Source organism: Andrena cerasifolii, chromosome 9 (assembly GCF_050908995.1).
Source record: "Andrena cerasifolii isolate SP2316 chromosome 9, iyAndCera1_principal, whole genome shotgun sequence".
NCBI lineage: Eukaryota > Metazoa > Arthropoda > Insecta > Hymenoptera > Andrenidae > Andrena > Andrena cerasifolii.
In genome coordinates this window covers 12,332,722-12,345,438 of record NC_135126.1, presented here as the reverse complement: position 1 = coordinate 12,345,438, position 12,717 = coordinate 12,332,722, and the positions used below count along the sequence as shown (strand labels likewise).

Below are 12,717 nucleotides of genomic sequence, written 5' to 3'. Positions count from 1 at the left end.
GCGATCTCATGCTTTTATATAGGTACATATATTTCGCACGTGTATGGTTTTAAGTACACTCAACTGGGGATTTGTAATACTTTTGTAGAAAGCTTTATTAAACACTTATCATAGAAATAAATAATGAATTCGTCATCTTTTTCTTAGGTCTACAAGAACGAAGAGTGCAGTAATTATGCATTCTATCTTCGCAGTGGCCAGTCCCAGCACTGTAATTGTACCATTAAATACTTCACGCTGGTCACGAACAGAAGCTTAGGTTTCCTCAGAAATCAAGTAGATCGTCGTCATCGTCGTCGTCGTCGTCGTAATCATAATCGTCCTCATCCTCATCGTTGTCGTCACCTGGCAAGAATTCTATTTGACCTAATCCACCCCCGTCTTCTGGCTTTACAACAGCAAACCCATTAGCACCCAATCTAATGCAATCAAGTCCGACCTGAAATTACATGAATCATTTAGAAAACATCTCTTCTAGGAGCGCGCGTGTATCCGAAATTACGGGATCCGATTTGCGACTCGTGAGTCGATTTTCTTGCTTAAAAATTCTAACATCTGATCACGCAGCAAAATCACAACTTAAAAGTTGTCGGCTCTCGGGTATCTGATAACTTTTAAGTTGTGATTTTCCAGTGTGAACAGATGCAAGAATTTCTAATCAAGAAAATCGGCTCGCGAATCGCAAATCGGGTCCCGTAATTTCGGCTACCCGCACATCCCTAATCTCTTTCCATTAACCGACGAATTTCAGAAGCTCACCTTAAACATGGTAGTTTCTGCGAACTTGCCCTCCATGTTCACGCACATGTGAACATTTCTACCTTGGAAATATATATTGTAAAACCTAACACAAGCCTTGACCGCTGGTATCCGTGGCACTGGCACGCATATCGGCCGGGGGTTCTTCCCTAAGGCAGAAATACTCTAGAAATTCTTACACAAACGTGGCACCGAGCTAGTTTAAAAAAGGTATCACTTAACTAAAAGCTTCTCGATTCACAAAAGAGCTACGTTCGAATTCCACAAAAAAAATCAGACCCACTTACCGGACACAGTCCTCGTGTACAGAACTCTACTGTTCATCGAGACCTTTGCAGTGAAGCTGAACTCATCCGGGTCATACGTCACGTTCACGCAAGCCTTCTGTTTCCACGTATCGTACAAAATTCTGGAGCAGCATCCGCATACACCGTTTCCGCACTGACAAGGGCCTTGCCTCGTCGCAGTTATTTGAGCGGTCGAGGTCGAGCTGGAGTTCGTCGTTTGCCTCAGCAACGCTTGCAGTTCTCGCAGTTTCTTCGCATGCTCGTCCAACGACTGTATACCGTCGTTCAGGGACCCGTCTGTCCTTTCTTCCGCTCCAATGGCCCTTTTGTTGGCCCACTGTAGGGACCCCCGAACCAAGAGAAACACGAAGAAGATCAACCGCCACTCGATCCTCATCGCTCGTCCTTGATCAGCGCTTCAACTGCTACGGCGGGAAGACATCTTCATCCGATAGCGCGGCTCGCCGAACGGCCGAATCCCGACTGGTCGGTTAACGGATATCTTAGTCTGACCTCGATTTACGGAGAAATTTAGGTTCGGCTCGGGCTGCACACGTCCGCGTTTAATTTTCTAGTAAATCGCCTTGGTAATCCGATTAAGGAAAAGAAAGGGTGGGAAAGGATGCTGCGGATGACTGAAAGTAGATTCGTTTGAAAAAAAAAACGTCAACCTGTTCTCCTTATACAAAGTACTGTTCATTTATTGAAGTAACACTGTTTCATTATAATCCTCGCCACTCTAATTTCGCTTACAATATTCTTTAGAAGAATAAAACAGAAAGGTGACGAGGGATCATCGTTCGTGTCAGCCTCGACTCTAATTAGAATACATAAATACAAATAAATAAATATGGATTGCCTACAATTACAACTGAATGAGTGTGTCGATTGCTCCGTTGACATTCAGTGTTTCCGTGATAAATAAATTAATCGATCTGTACAATTAATCATCGCGGAAGGACGATGCCTCGTCACGATCAGAGCTTCAGCTGGCCAATTAGCGCCTCCTCTTCTGGACTCAACGTCGACGTGTAGTTTACGTAAACCTCGAGGTCCTGCTGCTCGAAGTCCACTTCGTCGTACACTTCTGGCTCGCTCAATTCAGGCTTGCTCGCCTCTGGCTTCGTTTGCAGCGCGACAGCATCCTCTTCCCCAGGCTTCGACCAGGAAATTCCATCCGTGCCCATTTTCACGCAATTGAAGTGCAGGATCAGGATCGGCTGGCCAATGATCCGGGTCTCGAGATCGATGCAGGCGTGCAGGTTCCTATCGACGGTGTGAATGTCGAACAAACGGATGCAGAAGTTGACGAAGGGCAGGTAGGGCATCGGGGAGCACAGTGGTGGAGGATTTTTAGCTGCAACGTCAGTGAAACATTTCTTTAAGCGCAGTTCCTAATTTTTCTTTTTTTAAAGGATCCTGAACTAAACTTCCTATTTGTTTACGAAGATAAATGGCCCCTTACCAGACAGAGAATTTGTGTAGATTTCCTTCTCGTTCATGCTCAACACCATGTTGATAGCGAACTCGGATGGATCGTAGGTGAATTTGGTGCACGCGCGGCGATCGAAGTTAATCGCCGTTAAATTGACACCGGCGCAACAGGAGCAGGTGAGGTTTTCGCAGTGACACGGCAGACCTCGGAAGCCAATCTTTGCCGTCAGAGGATCCCTGCCAGAATCCTCCAGTTCCGCTTTCAATCCAACTCCACTTTCCGGATCGTAGTAGGACGCGTTGTACTTGCCGATATCTGCTCGCAGTGAATGGAATTGGTACAGGATTTGCATACAAGTTATGGCCCTTTGTAAATGCTGTTTATTACCTATGTGCTGTCTTCTCCGATGGAACGTGGCGCTACACATGCTCTGTACCGCGACGAACAGGACGAAAACGTACAGCAACTTGGCCAACATGATTCTGCGCAGGTGGAGCCGAAGAAAAACGTCCGTCGCCTTTCTCTTCTGGTCGGAGACTGAAATTAGGCTGAGGATCGAAGGCACCGCGATGGTCCTTGCTCATTAATAATGCATAAACTTTCAGTAGAAAGTAAGATGGGCAGGGTCGAAGGGATTATAGGTGGCCACTGCTGCACAACCGTCTTTCGAGTAGGGACGACTAATCAATCGCAGACGTCTAATAAAGCTTTGGGGTCGCAAATGTTTTGGTCATTTTGAGAATATTCACGCTATATTCTATAGTACCTATTCTGTACACTATAGTCTGCAACTCGCTTCGACAATAACTGTTTCACGGCTGTTACCTACCCTGATAACCATCTGTCTCCAGTCTGACATCAGATTGGTAGCAGGGTCTGTCTCTGGCATGAGAGCGCAGAGTCTGACGTCAGAACCGTAGCAGACGGCAGAATCTGCTGCGGATCTGCTGCCGATCTGACATCAGGCACTGGCATCAGGCTCTGCACCTCAAAACGCAGCCATCTGCGGACACAGACGACCTCGGTTCTGATGTCAGATTCTGCTGCCCAGATCTGGCTATCAGGGTACGATTTTCTCCAGGTTTTGCAATTATAATCCAGAGAAACACTCTGTGCCTATTGAAGAATTGCCCTTACCCAGTACATTATAATAAGAAGCTGAGGAGCACAATTGCTGAGGAAGTAGACGTTTATTTCATTCGTTAAATTACACTTTCAATAAATAATTAAATAAGTACGTATAAATATGCGCCCGTCCTTAAATAACATTAAACTAATCGAGCAATTCGATATGGCTGAGGTCGCAGACTGTGCCCACGATTCGTTTGATCATTCCCGATCCTCGGTCTCGTGGTTAAACATTCTTTCTTATATCGACAGTCGTTCTACAAGCGCAGAAAACAATGAACGAACTCATCAGTCTCCACGTTTCTTAATCTAGCCAGCAATGATTCATCGGCTTAGCAAAATTATTCAACAATGAAAAAACCAAACCATGCCCAATTGACCCTTGAAAGGATTCGAACAATTTTATCTCGCGGGTCTGAATTATCCTATGACTGGTGCGGTAATAGATAAGATCGAGGCTCAGAGCCTCATAACTTTGCTCTGACGACCGTTCCTCGAATGCCTGCTCCTCGCTAAAAGTCCCGGAAGGCCCAGTCCGTAATCCGAGTCATCGTCCTCGTCACTGGTCTGATGATTCTTCTTCACTTTGCGCTTCTTCCCACCCTCTTTCTCGTCGTACACGAGGGCACTGATCATAGCGTCCTCTTCGTCGTCATCATCGTCATCCAGGTCCTCGATTTCCTCAGCCTTCTCGTCGTCATCCTCGTTACCCTCGTGGTCTTTCTCATCATCATCATCTTCTTCGACCTCATCCCTCTCGTCATCGTCGTCGTCCAGAAGCTCTTCATCCTCGTCGTCGTCATCGTCCAAGTCATCATCCCCTAGGAGATCGTCGACATCTTCATCCTCCACCTTCACCGGCTTCCTCAAAGGCTTCTTCTTCTTATTCGTATCGTTCTCGATCGCGTTGATGCTGGTGCTCGTGATGCTGGGCTTCTTCTTGCTCGCTTCTGGCACGGTTAGCTTCTTCGCAGGCGCTTTGGGAGGCTTCGCGTACAGGGCTATTTTATTAGAAGCCTCGGTGGCGATCTCCTCGGCCTCGTTGGCGGTTGTATCTGTGGCGGTGAAGTCATTAGCATCGTTTTCGGTGCTACCATCATCCTCGACGCTAGAAGATTGATTATACTCGTCTTCCTCGCTACCATCATCCACGCTGTTCCCAGCGGTAGATGCTTCGTAGGGTTCCAGGGGCGACACGGACGTCGGCTTCGTCAGAAGCGGGATCGTGAACTGCAGAAGAGGCGCAGCAGTGGTGACCTTTGGCTTCTTCGTGGTGGGCTCGTCTTCGCCCGTGATGATGTCCAGGAGGGCTCCAAATCCAAGGACATCCTCGTCGTCGTCCTCGTCTTCGTCCTCCTCGGCTGAAGAATTCGGTACCGAGTTGGCTAGCGGTGCGTCCTCATCGGTTTCGTCGTCGTCGTCGTCATCGTCGGAGCCCAAGCCGAAGAAGTCATCGTCGTCGTCGTCATCCGCGGCTTCCTGTTCGACGATTGGCAGTGGCTCTGCTGGACGCAGCTTCAGACCGTCGGGTCCAAATCTAGAATAGAAAAACAATTTATCTATTCACTCTGAGAGGGGTAGATTGTCAACCTAAAGAGAAGCCTGCTTCTACAGGCAGGTAAACTCGTCACCTGAAACAGCTGACGCGCAAACTGGCTTCGAGCTCGGTGGAGGACTGCAGCTCGAGCCCTAGACAGGCTTTGAAGTGATTCTTCGCATCGCGTTGAATGGAGTAAAGCCTGCCACAGAATTTGGTGAACCCTCCCGGCAATGGGACGCACACTGGCTTCGGGCTTTTTCCTGAATAAAAAAGAAACGAATCTGAATCGAATCTGGCATTCGATGGGCTAGCTACCGCGTGGATTGGGGCTTTTAGAAAACTCACGACTGTATTTAATGTATGCGGGACTTTCACCTGGACGCTCGAACGACACGGGCGTAAATCGACCGAGCGACGCCTAGGCGTTATGAATACCTTTGCTGCGACGTGGAATCTAGTTTTCGGTGTGTACATATCTCGAAGAGAAATCGACTTTTCGGTACAGCGAGCCTCTACAATGGACGAGGCAGGGGTCGCGGTGGTGGGCGACGATGTTTATACGCACGTTGGGTGAAAGTCGCGCCGCGCTTCCTCAATTCAGAAGGGGACCGTTCGAACAAACGGCTGAACAATTAACACACTTTTCATGCGGATAGCTTTTTCGGGCGCGCGAGATTTCAGGATCGAAAGGCACAATTAACGGTACAGGCATTTACCGTTCACGATCGCGCTGGTCAGAATGTTGTCGCCGAAGCTGAGCTGCACCGCCAAATTGTCACCTTGCAGGTATTGCAGGGACGCGCATCCTGGAACAAGGAGCACGATTCATTTCACTTGTTTATGGGCACAGTTAGAGAAGCAAGTGTAACGCAGCATGTATTCGTTGTTTCGTCATCCTGGCTGTTATGCTTTCTAATATTCTCGTTCTGTTACCTCCAATTAAATTACACAACAATTACCTGGTCCCTGCAGCTGCACCAACGGTATGTGGAAGTCCCTGCAGCAGTTGCATATGTTCTCGTTGCAGGTGCAGTACTTGTTGACGCTGTCAGCCGCTTGTTTCAGAGATAACGTCGATATCCCAGTGTCGCTTTGCTTGGAACCGTTCGCAGCATCCCTAATTGCTCGTTGCTCTGTCTGATTGCGTTCTGCGCAGTGAAATTTTTGAAATTTTCTCACGGTACCAAGCGACGAGAGTTTCGTTAGGCGCGAATGGCACAGGAATAGAGTAAATACGATACGGGTGTACCGCAACAATATCTGGCCGTAATCCTATATCAATATCCTTACCGATCACTCTGCCATAAGCGGCGAACGCGATCAGAAGCAGAATCAGCAACAGCTCGATGACTGACGACAGCCGCATCCTGCCGGTCTTTCTGAAACGCAAACGGTTTACTATCGCGATGAACATCTCCTGCGGGCTCTGCTCTATATGCACCATCGCGCGTCCATCAGTTCCATTGTTCTCTCGCTAAACTGCAACCGTGTAATCGGCATTCTACGGTCCACCTTCCTGCCACGATTTCGGTGTTGATCAAAGGGACCAGCATTAAATTTCATCGCGCGGTGGTCCCGACTGTATCATTTATCTCGCGAGTTCTACTTAACGTTAAAAGAACATGCGCAGATCATGTTCATCTCCTGCCCCAAGAAACTTGATGCACTTCGCGGGATTCCTGCCGCGCTCTAAATGTTCCTAAGTGTCATTTCCATAGTCGCTTTACCGAATTATCGCCGCGCGTGGAGTCTACAAATTGGCTGGAACAGCGGGAGAAGTAACGGAACGCGCGGCGCGTCACGCAGAGACGGCGGATGTGGCGAACCTCCTCAAACAATACGTCCCCCGTGTCACGCTTCGTTGACGGCAACACGGGAAAGAGTAAAACGCGGTTGCTTTTCAAACGGTCAATCATTTCGAGCAGGGAGCACGTGGGAGGAACGATCTTCTCTCTCGGATTCGGCTGGCAGACCTGTGGTTGCTAGCGCGAGGTCTGGAACCTCTCTGCCGTCGACCGGTTGACCTCAATCACGGTCACGGTCAAAGACGTCTCCAGAGGAGTTCACCGTTCAACTGGTGCTCGCTGCTCGGGCAACGTGATCGAGCGAACCGCGCGCTTCTACGTCGCGTCTTTCAATCGTCTTTCTGATCGCGATCTATGGTCACCGCGCGGTATACGGTGATCGATACGCCTCGGTATGTTCCTCTCGTTGGAGCTTATAATTTTAAGACGATGGAATAGCGTTGTTCCTTCTTCGATTCTATATTAACTCCGAAGCTTCTGCGCAGGGGTACAATCGAACGAACGACTTCGGAGTAAATACTATAGCGAGTCGAAGAATTAGGGGTAAATTACGCGCAAGTTAAGGGATGTTAATGTTCTCAGTGCCATTTGCATCAGCGATTGCATCAGCGAGGGAGATGAGAGCGCCAAGACATCGGAGGAAGCGGTACAGTTAGTCGAGTGTAACTTAGTACTCACCCACGCGATAGAGAAAGAAATCCAGGTAAAGAATTGTTATCGATAGACAGGTGATCCTTCGGAGAAGACGTGTCTCTCTTCGTCGCACCCTCCGGCTCTTTTTTCCGACTCTTCGTCTTACGGAGGCCAATGACTAACTGAAGATGCCGCCCAACTCCCCCCAAGGTTTCTTTAAAAGTCGGTCAACCCACCACCACCTGCCTCGGCAGACGCTACGATTATTAAGCACTCTAATACGCTCTAGGTAAATATCACGACGATTCCCCACCAGCAGGAGCTCCATACCGACCCAACAAGCTTCCACGGCGCGATCCTCGTCGCTGCGACGACAATAGGTGAACGGAAGTGACGTTTCATTGCTCCTTGAATGGTATCAGGGTCAAGTACGTTCGCACAAACTGGTACACAGTCTCAGCCCTCAATGAAAGAGTTACTCTCGAGCACTGTCGCGATGATTCACCTTGCACGAAAACGCTGTGTGCGTAAGATGTCGCTTATAAAAGAGGAAAGGTGAATATCCTTGCCACCTTGGAGATCCATGGACTTTTTTCACAGGCGACCAGATTTCAGTCTGCTTCAATCCCGACCGCCGTCCCCTTCAGACTTGCATTAATTAATCTCGACTCATTAGTCTACCGTTGTTCTTATCTCAGCTAATAGATAATGGCAGCGCGATGAATAAATTTCCACATAGAAACTCCAGTGGCCCCGTTCTAATCGTCAGTCCCACTTCGCGTGAATTTCTATCGCCATAAAATTATGTCGCGCCGAAGTGTCCGCGGTGCATCCACAATGAGCGCGACGGGCAATTTTCATTCACCGGACGTGCGCCTCCCCTTTACTGTCCGCGGTACAATTAAAACGCGAACTTTTCACCGACCTGCAAAGTGGTCATCGGTCTTGTACGCGACCGTGTCGAAGTAGGTTCGCCAAACGCCGGCACGAAACGCTAGCCAGAGATAAAGGAAGCCTTCTTATCGCGGCTCGGATATAGATCGACTAATCATTCCCGGCCTTTCCGCGTAATTTTTCAAAGCTCCGAGGAGATGACGCCGGGGCATTCGTTTCGGAGAGATAAAATCCTCCGAGAGTTCGGGCAGAACCGTGTTTTGGTGGTCGAGGAGGGGCCTTTCTCCGGTTAGTGGGTCGAAGAAAGTAGTGGCCAGGAGTGGTTTACCTTGGTTAATACTTGCCCGACGGCATGGAGATTCCACAACGGAATTCAGGCACCGGGGGGTGGCGGAAGGCTGCGGAATAATTGTCGGCGATGTGCGCCCGCCTCGCCTTGCAGCGTATTTTAAGATAAAACGGTCCCCGGGGTGCTAGATCCTCTGACGAGGCAGATGACGGAGAGATGTGGGTCAGCAAGGGAAACGAGTTTTTACGTAACGACGCGGGATAATCTGTTTGGGAAGATGGAGCCTCGTTTCGAAACCGCGATCCAATCAGGAGTAGCTCGCGGCAGGTAGACGGGGACGGAAATCGAGGGGTGTTAATAAATCCCCGCTGCCTGAGTCCTTCCGCTCTTCGCGCTCCCCGTGCTTCGAAGAAACACTCGACTCGAACTACTGTTACCTAATGCTCCGCGGCCTCGCTCGAATTCTAGCGAAGCGATATGTTTTACCAGGTGTCCGACCGCGAATCCAATGATTTTCCACGTTCGGTGTCCAACCAAGCATACGTTCCACCTTCCCCTTTCGTTCGACGCGTCCGTTCCGCGCCCACGCGTGATCGACCCGTAAAAAAAGCGAAGGTATCCGAGGCAAAGGCAGCCGGCTACTTTAACGCGATGAAAATATAATTGCCAGGAAACGGTGGAAAGAAGGCAGGAAAAAGGTTGCAGCTTGTCGGTGCTCGTTAATCTGCAATGAGCAGCCCGGCTCTCGAGTACAGTATTACAGTTATTACGCGCTATAAACGTCACGTTCCCGGCTACAAACGCTCGAGCGAAAGAAGGGAACGAGGAGGATAAACTCGACACCCATTCTCGCGCATACGCGCTGAGCTACCTATATCAAGGATTGCTCGAAAATTGTTACAAATTCGTTGAAGCGCCCTTCAGAAATTTTCACTTTTACCGGTCGCGCGCGCCCCCGCGCCGCGCAAAAGAAGGGGGGAGATTCCTCGGTGCCGCCGGAGCGACGAGAATTATCGAAGAAATGGAGAAAAAGGAAATGCTTTTACTGCCCGGCTATAAACGGTACCAGCATCGTCATCCGAAAAGAAGAACAGCGTGTTTTTGTCGGGCCCCACGGCCCACGGCCCAGACCGACCGCTGAAGTCCTCCTGGTACCAGGTTGCCGAAGGAGGTCACCCGGTCACCCAGATGAGGTTCCTTGCCCGTTGTTACCTCCGCACCTCGGCCAATGGCGTGGCACCTCATCGTCGCCGTGGCCAATCCTGTCGCCAGTTTTCGTGCCGACCGCCGACCGATCGCCGATCCGAGACCCGCGCCCGGCTTTTGTGCCCAGATTTAAGCTTCTTCCTTGCTGGGCAGGATCTCCGGCTTGCTCGTCAAACGGTGCGGGTATCCTTTTGACAGTTCCCTACGGTGTGCTAGACCGGCGTGCTCCAACGACACTTTCCGCGAGGACCGTTCATCCCTGAGCAATCGCCGAATAATCACGGTGAACGACGCGATGCCTGTGAGGTCCACGATCCTGCTGCTGCTGACCACCGTCGTCGTGGTGTCTTCGGCTGGATTTCTCGGTGAGCAGGATCAGTTACGCTCCCGTGGAAACGTTTCTCGCGGTTTCCCGTACGGTCACGCTGCGAACGGCTCCCCGCCCTCCCCCTGGAGCACCTAGAACGAAGCGAGTCAGGTGTCAAAATCGAGGCGCGATTCCTCGGGTGAGAAGGTTCGTGGCACGCGGGTAAATAAAAGCAGCCGAGCCGCGTAGCGATCGCGGCTTAATAATTCTTAGGACGGGCGGTTGGATTTTTTCGCGCGACTCTCGGTGCAGTTCCTTCGCCGCGACTACGCCTTGCCGCGTCATACTTTTGCGTTTAATTCGAGATACGGGGAGTGTTCGTAGTTGGTGGATGAAGATTGATTTGGGAGGCATCAGTCGTAGTTTGTCCCGGTGAGGCGAGAAAGTTGGAGGATGGACGCGCGGCTGCTCCGTCGACACACTTCTAACGCGTTTCGTTGAGCGTGGTAACATGGTTTTTGACGGACCAACGTCCCGAGAGGTCGAGGAAAGTCGAAACGATGTCAGCCGATCGCGAGAAAACTCGTGGACGTGGACGTGCCCGGCCGATGGAAAGCACCGGCGATTTTTTCCATTGACTTTCGATCGACGACTTTCGTTTCGTTCCAATTTCTCTTCTCGAGTTTCTCTCATGGCGCCTTTTATTTTCCCTCGGCAGAGACTCTGCTCTCCTGGGATCTGCCGGAAGCCGTGGGGAGATCGACGTCTACGCCCCAGTCGCAATGCCTCTGCCAGACTACCAACTGTTTGTGCTGCGTCGACCTGAATCTGACGGCGACGATCGACTTGGGTGGTCCGGCCTGCATCAACATCAAGCAGACCGAGCAGAACGTGTCGTTGAACTTGAGCTACGGCGACAATCCCGTGCACAACGCTACCATTAAAATTGGTGAGCGACACGTTCACGCTCGCGTATTCGCTGGCGATCTCCCACTGCAGCGGATGGTAAATTACAATGTCTTACAGCTGACGCGGCCAACAAACCTACGTGCATGAACCTGCTATCCGATCTCGCTCAGATATGCGCGAAATTCACGTCGATCAAGCACAGCGTTGCTGGCTACGACGGCTGCATAGTGATCGAGCCCGCATTGCTGGGTACACCGCAAGCCACCTACCACATGGGATGCTTCAATTTCAATCAAGTGGTGCGGCAAGTCGAAGTCTCTGCGTGAGTATAACCCTGAAAATGAAACGCGACCTACCACCTCTGCACAGGCAACGTGGCATCTCACCCGCGACGAAACGGACCCCTCGAATTCCCGCACCATTCTCCTTGCATCCCGGCCACAAACGATGTTCACCGTTAATCCCTCTTTAATAAATTCCCTCGCAGAATCACGGAGACGACGGAGGCCGCGGAGGGCTCGGAAGAGGAAGAGGATTCCTTGAACACCGAGGAGCTGATAGCGGCTGTGACCGCCAGCGCTGAGCAAGGCATAGCTCTGTTCTCCCAGTGGCTGGGTCTGAACCTGAATCCAAAGTTGAACCTGACCGGCAAGAGCAACAACCAGGAGGCCAATCAGCGGCCAATGGCGTCCACGACGTCTAGGTCGGCTAGGACCCACTGGGACCAGGAGGAGAAGAACGACGAGCGATTCAAGCAATTGCTGAGCGCGCAGGACAACATACTGAAGGGCTCGGCGATGATTGGCCGATCGATCGGGGCCGAGACGACGTTCGTTTACTCGAAACCCCTCGGGCTATCGGCAGAGAAAAGTTCGGATGAAAAGAGGGTAGGCGAGGTGGAGGTCGCCCCGCACCTGGCCACGGTGCCAAAGGAGTCCAGGCGGGGTGGCAGGGCGTACAATATTCACCAGCACGTCAACGAGATCTGAGAGCGTTCGTTCCCCTTCGGCTCGATCGACCGTGGATGGAAATTATTAAGTTCGTAGAGTTTAAGGTAACGCACCGTAGACTGTATTCCCCCATGATCAGTTAGACAGAGGTATTATCGTTGTGCCCTTCCCTTTTGTATCTTCTTTTCATCCCCCTGCCCTCGATTCTTCTTACTCGTCGAACGGCTCTGAATAGCCAGGAGAATCCGAATGAACGGCTGCACCAAAGCAAACGGTATAAGAGTACGTATCGTTCTTTCGTTTTGAGGAGGCTGTGCCGAACATGTCCCCGTCAACCCCCGTCAGAATGATCTCTCGCAATTGCGATCGCCCTTTCCTTTCATCTTCGCGAAGCTTTTTTTTTTCTTGTCCAAAGGATTGCCGTTAACTTTCCTTGTATTATTCGTGACCTCTGAAGCTGACTGCAGATACTAAATTCTTTCGCACAATCTCACCAGCTCTGCGTGGAAAAAAAAGGGAAGTAAGAGTGCCAGGTAGGAGGAATATGGCAAACACGTTTATCAGGGGAACGCCGG

At 50.6% G+C, this 12,717-nt stretch overlaps 4 protein-coding genes across 6 annotated transcripts; 1 reads left to right on the top strand and 3 right to left on the bottom strand.

The window, feature by feature from the left end:
* Positions 1–77: 77 nt before the first annotated feature.
* LOC143373197 (uncharacterized) lies at positions 78–1,443 on the bottom strand. The gene is made up of 3 exons (XM_076820187.1): positions 1,047–1,443; positions 760–908; positions 78–439 (listed from the first exon to the last, which is right to left on the bottom strand). The coding sequence occupies exons 1-3, from the start codon at positions 1,441–1,443 to the stop codon at positions 266–268; spliced, it is 720 nt and encodes a 239-aa protein (XP_076676302.1). The 3' UTR covers positions 78–265.
* A 266-nt stretch (positions 1,444–1,709) lies between these two features.
* On the bottom strand, positions 1,710–2,994 carry LOC143373042 (uncharacterized). The gene is made up of 3 exons (XM_076819825.1): positions 2,869–2,994; positions 2,512–2,796; positions 1,710–2,403 (listed from the first exon to the last, which is right to left on the bottom strand). The coding sequence occupies exons 1-3, from the start codon at positions 2,957–2,959 to the stop codon at positions 2,024–2,026; spliced, it is 756 nt and encodes a 251-aa protein (XP_076675940.1). The 5' UTR covers positions 2,960–2,994; the 3' UTR covers positions 1,710–2,023.
* Positions 2,995–3,656: 662 nt separating this feature from the next.
* LOC143373035 (uncharacterized) lies at positions 3,657–11,010 on the bottom strand. Of its 3 annotated transcripts, none has more exons than XM_076819812.1 (6): positions 7,918–11,010; positions 6,440–7,844; positions 6,109–6,297; positions 5,866–5,955; positions 5,241–5,409; positions 3,657–5,146 (listed from the first exon to the last, which is right to left on the bottom strand). In XM_076819812.1, the coding sequence occupies exons 2-6, from the start codon at positions 6,591–6,593 to the stop codon at positions 4,069–4,071; spliced, it is 1,680 nt and encodes a 559-aa protein (XP_076675927.1). In that variant the 5' UTR covers positions 6,594–7,844; positions 7,918–11,010; the 3' UTR covers positions 3,657–4,068. The 3 variants fall into 3 exon arrangements, with proteins under 3 accessions (XP_076675927.1, XP_076675928.1, XP_076675926.1); XM_076819813.1 differs by having other exon boundaries at positions 6,440–6,528; positions 7,633–11,009; XM_076819811.1 differs by having other exon boundaries at positions 6,440–11,010.
* Positions 10,223–12,699, top strand: LOC143373039 (uncharacterized). Its single transcript, XM_076819821.1, has 4 exons — positions 10,223–10,341; positions 11,002–11,232; positions 11,310–11,514; positions 11,680–12,699. The coding sequence occupies exons 1-4, from the start codon at positions 10,272–10,274 to the stop codon at positions 12,179–12,181; spliced, it is 1,008 nt and encodes a 335-aa protein (XP_076675936.1). The 5' UTR covers positions 10,223–10,271; the 3' UTR covers positions 12,182–12,699.
* Positions 12,700–12,717: the final 18 nt, after the last annotated feature.

What these genes read in the sequence shown, in the direction of transcription:
- LOC143373197 (XM_076820187.1), bottom strand. Translation starts at nt 1,443, where the DNA reads ATGAGGATCGAGTGGCGGTTGATCTTCTTCGTGTTTCTCTTGGTTCGG. An exon ending in GTACACGAGGACTGTGTCCG is followed by an intron (nt 909 to 1,046) that starts GTAAGTGGGTCT and finishes TTTCTGCCTTAG; the next exon opens with GGAAGAACCCCCGGCCGATA. An exon ending in CAGAAACTACCATGTTTAAG is followed by an intron (nt 440 to 759) that starts GTGAGCTTCTGA and finishes ATGTAATTTCAG; the next exon opens with GTCGGACTTGATTGCATTAG.
- LOC143373042 (XM_076819825.1), bottom strand. Translation starts at nt 2,959, where the DNA reads ATGTTGGCCAAGTTGCTGTACGTTTTCGTCCTGTTCGTCGCGGTACAG. An exon ending in TCGGAGAAGACAGCACATAG is followed by an intron (nt 2,797 to 2,868) that starts GTAATAAACAGC and finishes CACTGCGAGCAG; the next exon opens with ATATCGGCAAGTACAACGCG. An exon ending in CTACACAAATTCTCTGTCTG is followed by an intron (nt 2,404 to 2,511) that starts GTAAGGGGCCAT and finishes CTGACGTTGCAG; the next exon opens with CTAAAAATCCTCCACCACTG.
- LOC143373035 (XM_076819811.1), bottom strand. Translation starts at nt 6,593, where the DNA reads ATGGTGCATATAGAGCAGAGCCCGCAGGAGATGTTCATCGCGATAGTA. An exon ending in GGTGCAGCTGCAGGGACCAG is followed by an intron (nt 5,956 to 6,108) that starts GTAATTGTTGTG and finishes TCCTTGTTCCAG; the next exon opens with GATGCGCGTCCCTGCAATAC. An exon ending in GACCAGCGCGATCGTGAACG is followed by an intron (nt 5,410 to 5,865) that starts GTAAATGCCTGT and finishes TTTTTTATTCAG; the next exon opens with GAAAAAGCCCGAAGCCAGTG.
- LOC143373039 (XM_076819821.1), top strand. Translation starts at nt 10,272, where the DNA reads ATGCCTGTGAGGTCCACGATCCTGCTGCTGCTGACCACCGTCGTCGTG. An exon ending in GTCTTCGGCTGGATTTCTCG is followed by an intron (nt 10,342 to 11,001) that starts GTGAGCAGGATC and finishes TTCCCTCGGCAG; the next exon opens with AGACTCTGCTCTCCTGGGAT. An exon ending in CAACGCTACCATTAAAATTG is followed by an intron (nt 11,233 to 11,309) that starts GTGAGCGACACG and finishes AATGTCTTACAG; the next exon opens with CTGACGCGGCCAACAAACCT.